The 13,520-nt window shown below is 30.9% G+C and overlaps 3 protein-coding genes across 3 annotated transcripts in view; 1 reads left to right on the plus strand and 2 right to left on the minus strand.

The window, feature by feature from the left end:
• LOC107448774 (uncharacterized) overlaps window positions 1-13,520 on the minus strand; it is a 98,852-nt gene that overhangs the window by 12,370 nt on the left and 72,962 nt on the right. The window lies entirely within an intron of this gene.
• LOC107448751 (uncharacterized) overlaps window positions 1-13,520 on the minus strand; it is a 48,179-nt gene that overhangs the window by 8,757 nt on the left and 25,902 nt on the right. The window lies entirely within an intron of this gene.
• Window positions 1,957-10,753, plus strand: LOC122272456 (uncharacterized). Its single transcript, XM_043056187.2, has 3 exons — window positions 1,957-2,123; window positions 5,368-6,963; window positions 9,663-10,753. Exons 2-3 carry the CDS (start codon window positions 5,376-5,378, stop codon window positions 9,791-9,793), a joined length of 1,719 nt encoding a protein of 572 aa, XP_042912121.1. The 5' UTR covers window positions 1,957-2,123; window positions 5,368-5,375; the 3' UTR covers window positions 9,794-10,753.

A 13,520-nucleotide genomic window follows, 5' to 3' on the forward strand; every position in this document is an offset into this window, starting at 1 on the left:
TACTGTAATCAACGGCCAACTCTGGATACATTTAAATAAGTAATAGTCCTTCAGTTAAAGTTGAAAATGTAAAACTGAAATAGATGTGAATTTATGAGATTTTTATATGTTGTGCATCTAACTTTTTTTCCCCAACAATATAACTTTGATCATGTTAAAACTGTGCATGTGTGTGATTTTAGTTTTAAAAATCCTTCCTTTTTTCACTAAAGCTCCACTAATAGTCTATTAGCAACGGTCTTGAATCATCCGTAGTGATGTTGATGATCCGAAGATATTACTGGAGTGATTGCACAATATTACTAAAATTTAAAGTTTTAGGGAAAGAAGATGCAAAATGACTGATTTAAGATTTAGAGCATTTCTTAATCTTCATCAACAAAGCTAGTTAACCATTTATCAGTAGTAACTACAATCTAAGGCTAAAATTCACACCCTATTTTTAAATACTTTTAACTTTAAAATGTACCTACGTGTTAGTGACTTTAAAGAAAAATACTGAGTCTCCACAAGGTGTAATCAATTTACACGGACAGGTAAAAAAATTGCATTACATAAAAGTATATATTTGAACAACTCAAGCTAAAATAATACTCATCAAGAGTAAGTTTTTGCGTTTGTTAAGCATAGTTTTAAATAATCTCCTTCCCAATCAACAATACGTAGAAGAACATTTCATTTCCTTAATTCATTCCTCCAACTAGTACAATCCTCAAGTATAAAATACAATTTCTCTTAAGTCTCTGTAGATCCACGTTACGTGGATAGAAAAACCGTGATTCAATTAGCTCGATAGCAAGCCCACGAATAGCCTTTCATTGGAGATATTTTGAGTTTGTGCTGCAGACTGAGAAGCGAACAATGTATGAATCAACCAGTCATCACCAGGAATAAAATTAAAGCCACGTTTTTGGAAAGTGGGTGCTCTACCCAACTATCTATCCAAGCCTAATACTATACATGACGGAATTTTTAAACTCTTATAAAATTAAAGCTTATTGTCCATTGATCAAGCCGCAATTATTTAGAATACAATCATCAGCAACTTAGTATACTATTATTTACAGCATATAATCAATTAACGACATTTATATAAAATCAGAATTGTGGTAAACATTAAAATGAGTTTTGAAACATAAAAAATGTACATAAAAACATAAAAAATGAAACCACATATTCCCAAATCACACATGACTCTGAGAGTGCTCATGGTGACTGTTTTTATTCGTAACAGCATCTGCACTGATAAATGGCAAAAAGTCAAGAAGTAATTAAGACCGACTCTGATTACTTTCCCTGTCTTCTACTTACATACGTGCTATTATTTTTTAAAGAAACAAATGATTTATTTAGATTTTGCTAATTGTTTTAGTTTTAATTAAGTAATTAATAACAACATCATTAATAACAAAAAAAGATATTAAGTTAAAAAATACTCTGAAAACTATTATTTTTTATAAATATTTAAATTCCATATTTTTTTACTGTTGAATGAATACCTTTTTTTCATAACATGAAGAAAATCTTGAAGAGAAGATATTATGTTCTTGATGCTAAATAATCGAAGCAGCTTTGTTACTAAATCTAAAATAACTATGTTACGAATCCGAATTCGTCTGTAAAAAGAATGTTTATGCAGGTGAAGTATGATTTTTGTGTCTGATTTCATAACTTAAAATATAGTCTGATATAATTAAATAGTATACTTCTGATCACGCCCTCGAGCACTTAACATTAGGTTGTAAATATTTGACCATTAGATCAAACGTTATTCAAAATGTTCCATTTTTTTTTGAGCACTACAGATTATATGATTCGTTTAATTAACAGTTTTTTAGTATGTATTACTCTCATTATTAGTGAACAAATTATTTTTGATTGAACTATTATTTTAAACTTTATTTTGATTGAGAGTAAAAAGGAAGATTTTGTTTAAATTGATTGGTAAATTATAAAACTGTTATCGTATTTATTTAAAGGACCTTTTTGTGGAGTTTTGGGAGAAAAATTCAGTCCTGAGAACATAACATTATATGGGACAATCATTGCTGCTATTGGATTTGGAGCATGTTTCTTTGCACACAATATTATCACTTTGTCCATATATTTAGGATTAATATTTGGTGAGAAATATTTATTTATTCTGGAAGTAAATTGTATTGATTTTTTTAAAATTTTATAATATATGCGAAAGTTATGAATAGCATAAGACTGAGAACATTCTCGGAATAAACGATGGAAAGTTTTGACGCTGAAGGAGTTTTAAAACAGAACTTTTTTTACATACCTCTAATGGCAGATTAGCAGACAACTGTAGGCAGAAAAACAAGCAATAAAATTAGAATGAGAAACAGCGATAACAGTAACTAAACTGAAACAACAGTAAGTTTATAAATCGTTCATCTTGTGCCGGGCTCTCCAGTATTTCTCCCACAAGTGTTCTGAGTCCAGTGTAAGGCAATAGCTCAATCGGTTCGTGTCCATCATTTCTTCACGAATGCTGCACAGTTGGCAGAGAGAACTTGATAGGATTTTCATTAACTCTAAATGCTTGGAGAGGCAATCGTGGGTAGTAGCGAGGAGAAAAGTAGGAACTGATTAGTCAACGGAATATTTGGGATTTCCTCTATCCATTTCTTGTCTTTATTTGCCTCCCTTATATTACACCAAAAGTTCCCTCCAATCGATTTTTTAATTAAGCGCTTGACGGTAAGAAAAGGAATTGGTTTATTCGTTATTTGAGATATTTTGGTTGCCATCTTTGCTAGGAAATAAGCTGTTTCATTTCCCTGGAGTTCACATGCGCTGGCACCCATTGAAATGCAACTTCTTTATGACTTTCAATTATATCAAGTCTAACCAAATATTTAAAATACAGTTGACATCGGAGTCTCAGATGAAGCAATGGTCAGGAGGTCATAATAGTATGACGGCCCTTGAAAAATTTCAATTTGACATTGTAGCTATGACAAGGCGATTTGAATTGCAGAGATATTCGCATCATAAAGCTGCTTTATATCTTCCGACAGGAGTGTAAAATAAGAATAGCCTACAGAACAACCCAGAGTCAGTATTTATACAGTCAGTCACCATGGAGCCACCTGTAGACACGTGCATGCAGCCATTCATTATCTGGGTACAGTTCATAGATAATCTCTAAAGCTGCAGGTTTTAGTATTAAGTTATTAATTTCTTTCTTAAGAACCTCATTTAACAGGTTTGTTCTAACCACGTACTTTCTTCCTTCACTCGGACATTGTGACTTGATGAGATTATCCTTTCTCCAGTCCAATCCTATTTGTTCTTTTGTTTCGATAGCTCTCAGAAGGAAACCATTTCGGATATTAAGATTCCAAGTAGAGGATAACAAAGGATTATTTCAAAAGGGAAGACAATTTAGTAGTCTTGCAAACGTTTCCCATAAAATTAGTGCTCTCTCTTCTATAACTGATTTAATGTTAAAATCTTGGATGATTATCAAAAGAGCATCAATCGGGATTGTATTAACGGCTCCCGTAATAAGCCAAAGGGCTTGGTTTTGAAATCTTTCTAGAGAATCAATATCCTTTTCACTTGGTGACACCAGATGTTCGGAACAGTAAGTGAATAGTGGCAAAATGTAGGAATTAAAAGTCAAGTCCAGGGTTGTTCTACAGCATCCCCACTTAAAGCCATCAATTCTTTTCATTAAAGTAAACCTCTTAGATTCCAATATGTCTTCAACGTGTTCTTTCCACTTCAGTAAAAAATAACACCCAGATAAGAGAAGTAGTTGGTCTGAAGAACGGAGAAGTTTTAGCAAAGTAAGTTCAGCTTGATAGGTTGATGCGTGAGATTTGATATACAGTTTTCGCCAAATTTATTTCCATATCATTGACACGACACCCGTCACTTAATTTAATTAGAGCCTGATTAAAGGTAGTTATAGATAGTAGTTTAGCTTGTTTTTGGGGATTTTCGGTCCACACAACCAAATTGTCTGCATAAAGTAGAGATTTGACAGTACTAATCTTCAGCAGCTCAGCAATAAGATTGTTTATATATATTGCATGTGAAAAAGTAGACACTTAGTTTCGGAGCCCTGAGGTAGTCCAATTTTAAGGTTATTAAAATGTGAAAAGATGTTCATGAAGTATACTCTACATATACGCTGACCAAGAAAACTTCTGTACCATTGAAACTTATTCGATTGGATACCAATATTATACTTTTTCAACAAAAGACTTTCCCTGAAAATTATGTCATATTCAGATTTTAGATCTACGAAAGCAGCTGAGAGTGTGTGTTATTGTCCAAAGCAACCCTTTACCATCTTGCTGAGAGGAGCAACATGTTGGTTGGTTGATCTAAACTGCCTAAAGCCTGCTTGTCAGCACTCATTTGAGAATCGTTGATTCTTCTCTTTGCCAAGAAGTCTGCTCTTTTATTTCCCTGACGAACATATTGTGATATTACCCAATGGATGGCAATTTCTTTTTCGTTTAGAGTAAAGATGCTTTGTAACTGGCAACATTTGAAAACAGTAACAGATTCAGATGAAGAAATATCTTCAAGGGGCGCTTTAGAGTTATATCATGTTTCTATTATTATTATTATTATTAGCATTATTTATTTTTAAATTTTATTTAATGATTTTAGCAGTTACTCAAAGTACCACTATATAGAGTAGGGGTTCTCAAACATAGGGCTTTCAATTCAATCTAATTAAACAACATAGAAGGCATCCTGTTCTCATTATCTTATTTCATTTTTTCAAAGTGCCTTAAATTCCTTTGAAAACATTTTTACGACAATAAAAAACGAGTTTTGATCTTTTTTTTTTTAAACGTCAATGTTTTTTTTTATTTATTTCCAATAGCAAGGCAATACAAGGAAATAATTAAAACAACAAATTCAGAGTATAACAGTTGGCATAAAATAAATTGACCGAAGTCATTGCCATCATTAAAAGTTCAGTCATCATTAAAGGTTCTCTTGCTCGCCAATACAGTGCCGTCTCAGAGTCGCCATGGAGTGATGAGCAACAGTGGAGATGGTCTCTATTCATAGGCTCTGCCAAATTACATCGGCAGTTTAGATGGTGAAAAATCCCAATGCGATGAAGATTATTCCAAAGCGTCAAAGATATTTGAACGTCAATGTTGAGTAAGAATAAATTTCATTTAAGAAGTATCAAGAAACCAATACAAATTTTTTTAATCAAAATTTTTGCTACTAATTTACTTTAGAATGTAATACCTTATGTGTTTTGATAAATATTTTTGTTATAACTTTTTTAGTTATTAAAATTAAGTTCCTTTCTAAAATATTTAATTGAAATACAGATATGCTTATTATTATAATTACATAATTTGTATTTCGTTACAGGTATAGGTATGACAGGAAGTAATACATTTCTTCCAACCATAGTAAAGAAATATTTCAACAAAAATATTAACTCAGCAAATGGAATTTCTCAAGCTGGATCGTGTTTGGGAGCAATTCTTGTTCCACCCCTTGCTGTATTCCTTCTGGAAAAATATGGTTTACCTGGAACGTTTTTAATTGTATCAGCACTTATGCTTCATGCGGTGCCAATCAGCATGCTCATCCAAAAAGCAGGTTTAGTACAAGATAAAATCATTGAAACCATGAAGAGGAATAACGAGCTTGTCCATCAAGAGAAGTTACGTGAAAAAAATCAAAAATCTCCCCTTGACTCGAATAATAGTACTTCGGAGAAAATATCTATAAACAATCAAACATCTCTTTCTGACTCAGCTAACAAAATAACAGAGATGAGAGTAAACAATCAGAAATCTCTTCCTGATTCAGCAGAGGATATTAATACATTAGAGCAGATTCCTATAAACAATTATAAACTTCTCCCTGATTCAGAAGATAATAATGTATCAGAGCAGCTTTCTATAAACAATCAGACACTTCTTCCACATTTTGTTACTAAGATATCAGAGCCGTCTAGATTAGAACTTGAAAAGGGAAAGTTAGACGATACCATTACAGTTTTTAAAGGTACCAAAGCTGATAATAAAACTAATGATTGTGATCTAAGTAAAGAACAACCCGATGGTATTAAAGATAATGATAGTTTGGATACTTCTAAACTCTCTCTACAGTCTCACGTGTACAATCAATCAGCTTCTGAAAAAAGTTGCTCAAGTATCAGCAATGTAGGCAATGAGAATCGTGAGACTAATACATTAAATCATGGCGCTGAAATCTCAGATATATTGGAAATAAATGAAGCTATTCTACAGCCTCAAGATTGCAGTGATGATTCTGATAGCGACGATGCTGTCAAAACAAGCCTCCTTCCAGAAATGAAGACGGTTTCGTACATACATTCCGATTTAGAAAATGATCCAAAACTACCTGATATGACACAATATAAACAAATGATTACAACTTGCGTGGTTGCACCGATAGAGAATAATCCAGAAGTGTCAGCGATTTCAAACAGGTCACACAATCCAAAACCACACAAAAAAAGTAAATTTGCATTTCTTAAAGTGTTTCTGAACCTCCCCTTTTTAATTATAATGTTTTGCACTGGTATACATAATTATGTGACAGTTCTAGTGACGACGACAATGATTGATTACTCACGAGACAAAGGAATACCACGATATAATGAAGTCTATTTTTTAATGATGCATCCATTTGTTGAAATCATTGGCCGTGTCAGCTTCGGTTGGGTGACAGACTTAGGGTATTTAACATTATCTAATTACTCAGTGATATGTTTTAGTCTTATGGGTCTTACATGTAGTTGTATTTTGTGGTCTGCAGACTTTTGGGTGATGATGTTGGGAGCATTGACTTTTGCTATATCGTGTGGTGCCTTGACTGCTATATTTCCAGGCATGGTATTTAGTTGTGTTCCCGAGGAGATGCAGTCGATGGCTATAGCTTCAAGATATGCATTAAGTGGACCTCTAATCTTCACGTCTGCTCCATTAATAGGTAAAATAGACATATGTTACTTTCCATATAGCAATACTTAAATTTATCTATCTAAAAAAATTCATCTATCAGAAAAATTATAATAATAGAGAAATAGCAAAGACAATATTCTTGTTTTTCTTTTTTTAATATTACACTTATACGATTTTTTTCGCAAAGCCATTTTCAGAAAGGTAGTTTAGAATTATTCAAAAAACTATCCGAAATTACTAGCCATATACGTTTACTGCTTTAAATTCAAAAATTTTTTTTTAGTTCTAACAGATGTCAAGTCCTATTCAATCCAATCTAGTATAGCGAAGCCTTGATCTCCTACCTTTTTTCAAAACTATTAAAGTGTAGAATGGCTATATATTTTCAAAAAAAACTCTTAACAAAATAAACAACGAAAAAAATTAATTCAAAAATTCTACACGGAATCCGAGACAGTGAAGAAAAAAAGAAATGTCCTTCTTTTATTTTAAGGAGAATATGTGTATTACCTGCGTCGTAATATCATAAGGATGTCACCTTAACTACATTGCTAGTCAAGAAGAGCATGCAAGGTGAAGAAAATTTTAAACTAACAGTAAAAATTAGCCATTGCTGTTATGCGCCAGGGGTGGCCAAGCTCCTTAATAGTCGAGCCATTTTTCAAATTTTGAAATTTTTCGAGAGCCGCAATTAAATACGTATTTAAAAGGTATGAAAAAAAATTTTTTTACAGAAATTATATTTGTTGAAAACATATAAATAAAAGTACAAAATATGTGCAGTGAATTTAAATATTAAAAATTAAACTCATTTATTTTACTTCCTTTTGATAACTCTTAAAAATTTGGAGAATAATTGGTGACAGCACTTCTCAGTAATTCTTTTAGATGCTGGTTAGTTATTACTGATAGGTGTTTGGATTTCACGAATAAAATTTGGAAAAAAAATGATTCACATAAGTACGTTGTTCCGAATATTGAAATAATTCGACAAGCAGCCTTTTTTAATTCAGGATACTTCGATTCTGATATAAATTCACAAAATTCAGTGATCGACGTCGACTTATATTTTAATTGTAGAGCTTGATTTTCTTGCATCTCTAGTAATTCTAATTCTCCAGATGCTTTATGGGACATAATTATATTAGAAATGGAAAACTCGCCTTGAATTATGTTAATTTCAAATGGATTCAGAAAAAAATCAAGAGACGATTTAAAATATTTGAAGTCTTGAAATCTATTTTGGAATTCCGTCAATATTTCTTTTAGCTTTTTTATATACTCGTTGAGTTTTTCTTGTTTAATATTGGAGAAAAAAAAATTTTAATTCGAGGAAAATTACAAATTGTTTAATTTTTAATGTCCTTTTGAAAAAATTGTAATTTAGTATGAAAACTACATATACAATGTGAGATATTATTTTATCTTTCCCCTGCAATTGTAAATTCAGTGTTTGCAAATGTTCCATGACATCAGTTAAAAACATTGACTTGAAACCTCTCGTCATCGTCTAATTCTGAATAGGTTATTTCTTTCTCTTTTAGAAATGCAGTTATCGGATCAAACAAATCTACAAAACAATTTAATACGTTAGCTAGATAACCATCTAATAATGCAAAGGAAATTTAATGTCTTTTGTAAGTTCTTCGTCCTTTAATTCCTTAAAGAAATATTTGAATTGTCGATGACTTTTTTGCATTGAGGTGAATGTAATTTACAATGTGTAACACTGTTTTGATAACATCAGGATATTTTAAATATTTTGTAACGAGATGTTCTCGGTGAATTATGCAGTGAATCGGTATGAATTGTGGAATTTGAGAATCATCTCTTAAAAACCCAATAAAACCAATTTTTTTACCCAGTATTGCCTTAGCTCCATAAGTTCTAGTGCTTACAAGTTTATTAAAAGGTACATCAAAAATTTTCATTATGGAATCAAATGCATTTTTAATATCGACACGGCGGGTTGACTTTTGCAGTGCTACTAAATTTAATAATTCTTCTTTAACAACGAAGTGAGGTGAAACAAAACGTATGAAAACTGCCAATTGCAAAAGATCTGTGATATTGGTCGATTCGTCAAGGAACGGTAATAATTTTTTTAAAAATATAAAGCACAAAAATGAAAAGGGAACATTTATCGAGAGCCACAAATAATCCTTCAAAGAGCCGCATGTGGCTCGCGAGCCGCAGGTTGGCCACCCCTGTTATATGCTGACTGCATAAAACAAAATTATCGTATGTCCAAACTTAAATTTAAAGAATTTAAAAGCCAGCTGTTAAAATACATGCAAGTAGTTTTTTACTAACAATATTTGAACAGCACATATTATTAAAAAATTTAATGGAAATTTTAAATAATTATCAGGTAAACATATTTTATCACTTGGGTACATGCAACTCTAGAAAAAGTGAAATGTCCAACCATGTAATTTAAATGTCAAATGTAATTAGATACCTGTAAGCAAAGTCACGCATGCATATCAAACCAGAATGGCTTATTAATCAACTAACGCCACGATTAACTTACGATGACATCACTTGCAGGCATCCAATTAATTGTTTTGGTTGAGACTAATAATACGAATTTAATTTAATACAAATATAATAATCTTCATTTGTTTCAAAACTTTCTGTAAACATTGTATAATAGTATTAAAATATTTATCACTGTCCTCATGTTGAATAATGAAGTCATATAAATGAAACTTAATTTATTTTCAGGATTTTTCAGAGAAACTCGTGGATCATATGATGGAATTTACATCTTGTTAATAGCTTTGTGCATGTTGTGCGCAGTTGCAATGCCTTTGTTGCACAGATTTTCCCAACGTGGCAAAAAAGTAGAGACATGAGGATGATTTTGAAACTGGAGAACATATAATAAAAATATTTGAACATACTATTTTTACCAGGTGATAATGATCAGAGATTTATACGTGTACTCTATAACTGTCAGACGGTAAAATGTCAGACCATTTTCTTGGAAAGCAGGTCTTTCCCCTAATAATAGCATTTTAATGGAAATATTTCAAACATTTTATTGAAAAGAGAAAGAGACGCACAGTTTTCTTGTTAAAGTGATGGAGAAATTGCTCATGTACTAAAGCAATAAACAAACAGTAAGCAATTTTTTTTTAATTACAGTCCATGGCCGTATTATTAGACACACTATAAGATTCTATATAAAATCTTAATTATCAAGTGATACTATACAGCTTTAATGTTTTTAAGCGACTGTAAACGGTTTGCACTTATTTATGTTTGTGTATCAATTGTTTACAGTCGACGATATATAATATAAATTTAACGATAGGTTAAATTAGACGATATATTATATAAATATAGAATATATTATATCAGGTATTATATTTATAAATTATAATAATTAGACTGTCTGTGACTTTTTAATAAATACATGTTTTACACGAGTTTATATGCAATACTTTTATATTCAAACATACATGTAATTGGCTTTTATTCAGGAGATTTTTTATATACTTCCGATTTTTATTTATTTTTAACGTATTGTATTACCATGTTAACCAATTGATACACGAAAGTAAACAAGTGCAAGCCGTTTTCAGTCACGTAAAAATAATAAAGCTGTATAGACTCACCTGATGATTAATATTTTACATTGTTATGGAATCTTATGGTGCGTCGAATATTTCGGCCAGGAGCTGTATTTAATTTCATGATATCTGTATGATTTTGTATTATTTTATTCATTGACTCAAACCATTGTATGTATTGTTTTTATTTAATGCTACATCATTTTTTTATAAATCTATAAAATAAAGTATTTAGAATGATTTGCTTTAATTCGGTGTCATTTGCAAATCTTTTATTTTTTAGAATACTTATGCTTTCTAAACATCCACATAGTTTTGTTAAATATTGCATTGCATAAAAACAATAGTGTTATAAACATTAAAGAAATTAGTTTAAAAATATAAGACAAAGGTTTCGTCATACAATGTATTCTGCAGAAATAAGTTAACTATCCGACTGCAAAGATACTAGTTCATTCCTTCTACAGTGATCAATCAAAAAATTTTGAATTGCATTCAAAACATTTTATGTAAATTTTCACATTGTTTTCAAAGAATGTAATTTCAAATGTCAAAATACAATATTTGAAGGAAATCGGACGAATAGTTCGTGGGAAATAAAATTTCAAATATACTACTTTTTTAAGAACTTCACTGTGATGGTAAAAGCTTTTCTATTAGAATAATGGTAACCGTCCAAATAATGTTTTTAAACAAATTTATGTGTTTGGCAACATAAATATCAAAGCATTAAATTAAATTATTTAATCTTTTTTTAGCTTTAACTAAGTTATTCAAAAAACTTTATTTATGCGATATTTTCAAACGTTAGAGGAAAGATAACAATTTTTAATGATAGTTTAAAACATAAGCTCTTTTTTTAAAATAAAATATATAAAAACATTTTTTTTAGTATAAATTCAACATTTGAATCGCCGCTTTAGAATAAATTGTTTGTCCTTCACAGGCCTACAACTAAATCATTTTTACGATCTAATGCAATGTGAGCCTTGAAAAAACACTTTTATTTTATCAAGATCACAAGTTTGAACTCGTTTTAATAACACCAATTACAAAACATTCTTTTTCATATCGTGTGAACAGATTCAATGGTAAGTGTTTTCTTTTTCTTTCTTTTTACATTGTTTTTTCAAGAAAGTTTGACGAATGGTAACCATTTTTGTATTTGAAATTTCATATCAAACCATTATCTATTATTTAAATTAGCTCAGCCGAAAATCCATAGAAAGTTTAATCTTATCAACTGATGTAAAGCGATAGTTAAAAACTTTACAAGCCCTTAGTTGTTGTTGAATGTTAAAAGTGACATAATATGATTTTCAAAATAAAATTCTTGCTTTTGAGTTTCAAGGAAATATTAAAGCGATACTTAATTGAAAAGTATAAACAATTAAAGCTCGTTGAAAAATGTTTACATTTAAGCCAGGCAAATATTTATTTATTTTATTTCAGTTCGTGTTTATCAGTTCATTATTATTATGGTATTTGCTTACATGAACTAAAGGTATTAGTTAGCTACTATCGTAAACTGTAAAAGTGAGAGAACTTATACTTTTTGGAGTTTAATTTTTTTTTTTTACAGATTCTTTAATTACTGGATGAATTTCAGTAAAACAATATTAGCAAAATTATTTGGACATTGTATTCTAGTTTTAGTGGGCTTGATTCTTGTATTTACAAATTACTGGATGAATTTCAGTAAAACAATATTAGCAAAATTATTTGGACATTGTATTCTAGTTTTAGTGGGCTTGATTCTTGTATTTACAAATCGTCAATGCTAAACGCTTAAATACAGACGTTTCTAAAAGAAATTCTTTATGAAAGAGAAGTTTTCTATGTGAAATATCCATAGTTCCATTTTTTAGCTATTCAGTACTTTTCTTTGACTCTACAAGGTTTTGATCGATCGCTTGTGCTCACTTGCCAACAGTGTGAGAGTAGATGGATGTGAATCTGGATCATTTTTTTCCAACCTGCATGTTCGAAAGCTCTGTTACAAACAACTCCGTCTTCATGCAAAAACAATTAAGTTTTTACAGCCTTTTTCTTCAACTTATTTGTCTAAAATTACATTTTTAGTTATGATTGTCTTAAAAGCAAAACATCAAATTCGACATAATCTTCTGCCAGCTTTGCTGTAACTGATTTGACCCCTAAAATTGACATGATAGTTACCAACAAACAACAACAGCAATCATGTTCTGTTCAGTTTTTTTTAATATTTATTATTTTTTTCATATTTATTTTATATTTTCTTGTATTCTTTTGCTACCAACTCACGGTGATATAATTTTGTTTCACTATTTTGTTACTGAAACAGAAAAATTAGAATTAGAATTAATATAAATGTTACTTATATTTAAGTAGGTTTAGGCTTAAAATATTTGTCATTGCAGAGAGTATGTGAATGATCAGAAACATACTAATCAAAAGATTGCTTTAGTGCCAAATTCTTGTTTTTGTAAAAATGAGGCCAATAGTCCAAATTTCTAACCGCACATGTACTGGATAAAGTACTGAAATATTTTACTGGTATTTCGAATGAATCGAGTTGAGAAACACTGATCTAAATAGCGGATATAACTCACATAATTTCTCCAAAGAAATACTCAATAGGATTGAGATAGGAATAAAACAGAAGGCCATTATAACAGAGTGGAGTCTCTATAATGCACCTGAAACAGTTCTTTACAATGCTGGGATTATGGTAAGTCATATTATCTAGTGTAAACTATCCCTAACGTTTGAAATAAATCATCATTCTTAATGATGTACTTGGTTTAGATCCGTGATGGCTCAGGTAGCAGAGCGTGCACCTTCCAATGAGGTGAAACGGCTTCGAATCTCCGCAATGGCTGGTGGATACGAATTCCGCATCTGGCTTACACCAACCACAGTGCTGACGTAAAATATCCTAAGTGGTAGACGGATCATGAGTTACACAGGCTAACCGTGGGAGGTTTAATTTATTTTCCTCTCCATGTGACGCAAATGTGGGTTTGTT

This window comes from Parasteatoda tepidariorum, chromosome 10 (genome assembly GCF_043381705.1).
Source record: "Parasteatoda tepidariorum isolate YZ-2023 chromosome 10, CAS_Ptep_4.0, whole genome shotgun sequence".
NCBI classification, from domain to species: Eukaryota; Metazoa; Arthropoda; class Arachnida; order Araneae; family Theridiidae; genus Parasteatoda; species Parasteatoda tepidariorum.

Excerpts from the sequence above, each read along its gene's own strand:
- LOC122272456 (XM_043056187.2), top strand. The coding sequence starts at position 5,376 with ATGACAGGAAGTAATACATTTCTTCCAACCATAGTAAAGAAATATTTC. Across the intron at positions 6,964-9,662 it reads CACGTCTGCTCCATTAATAG|GATTTTTCAGAGAAACTCGT; the intron begins GTAAAATAGACA and ends ATTTATTTTCAG.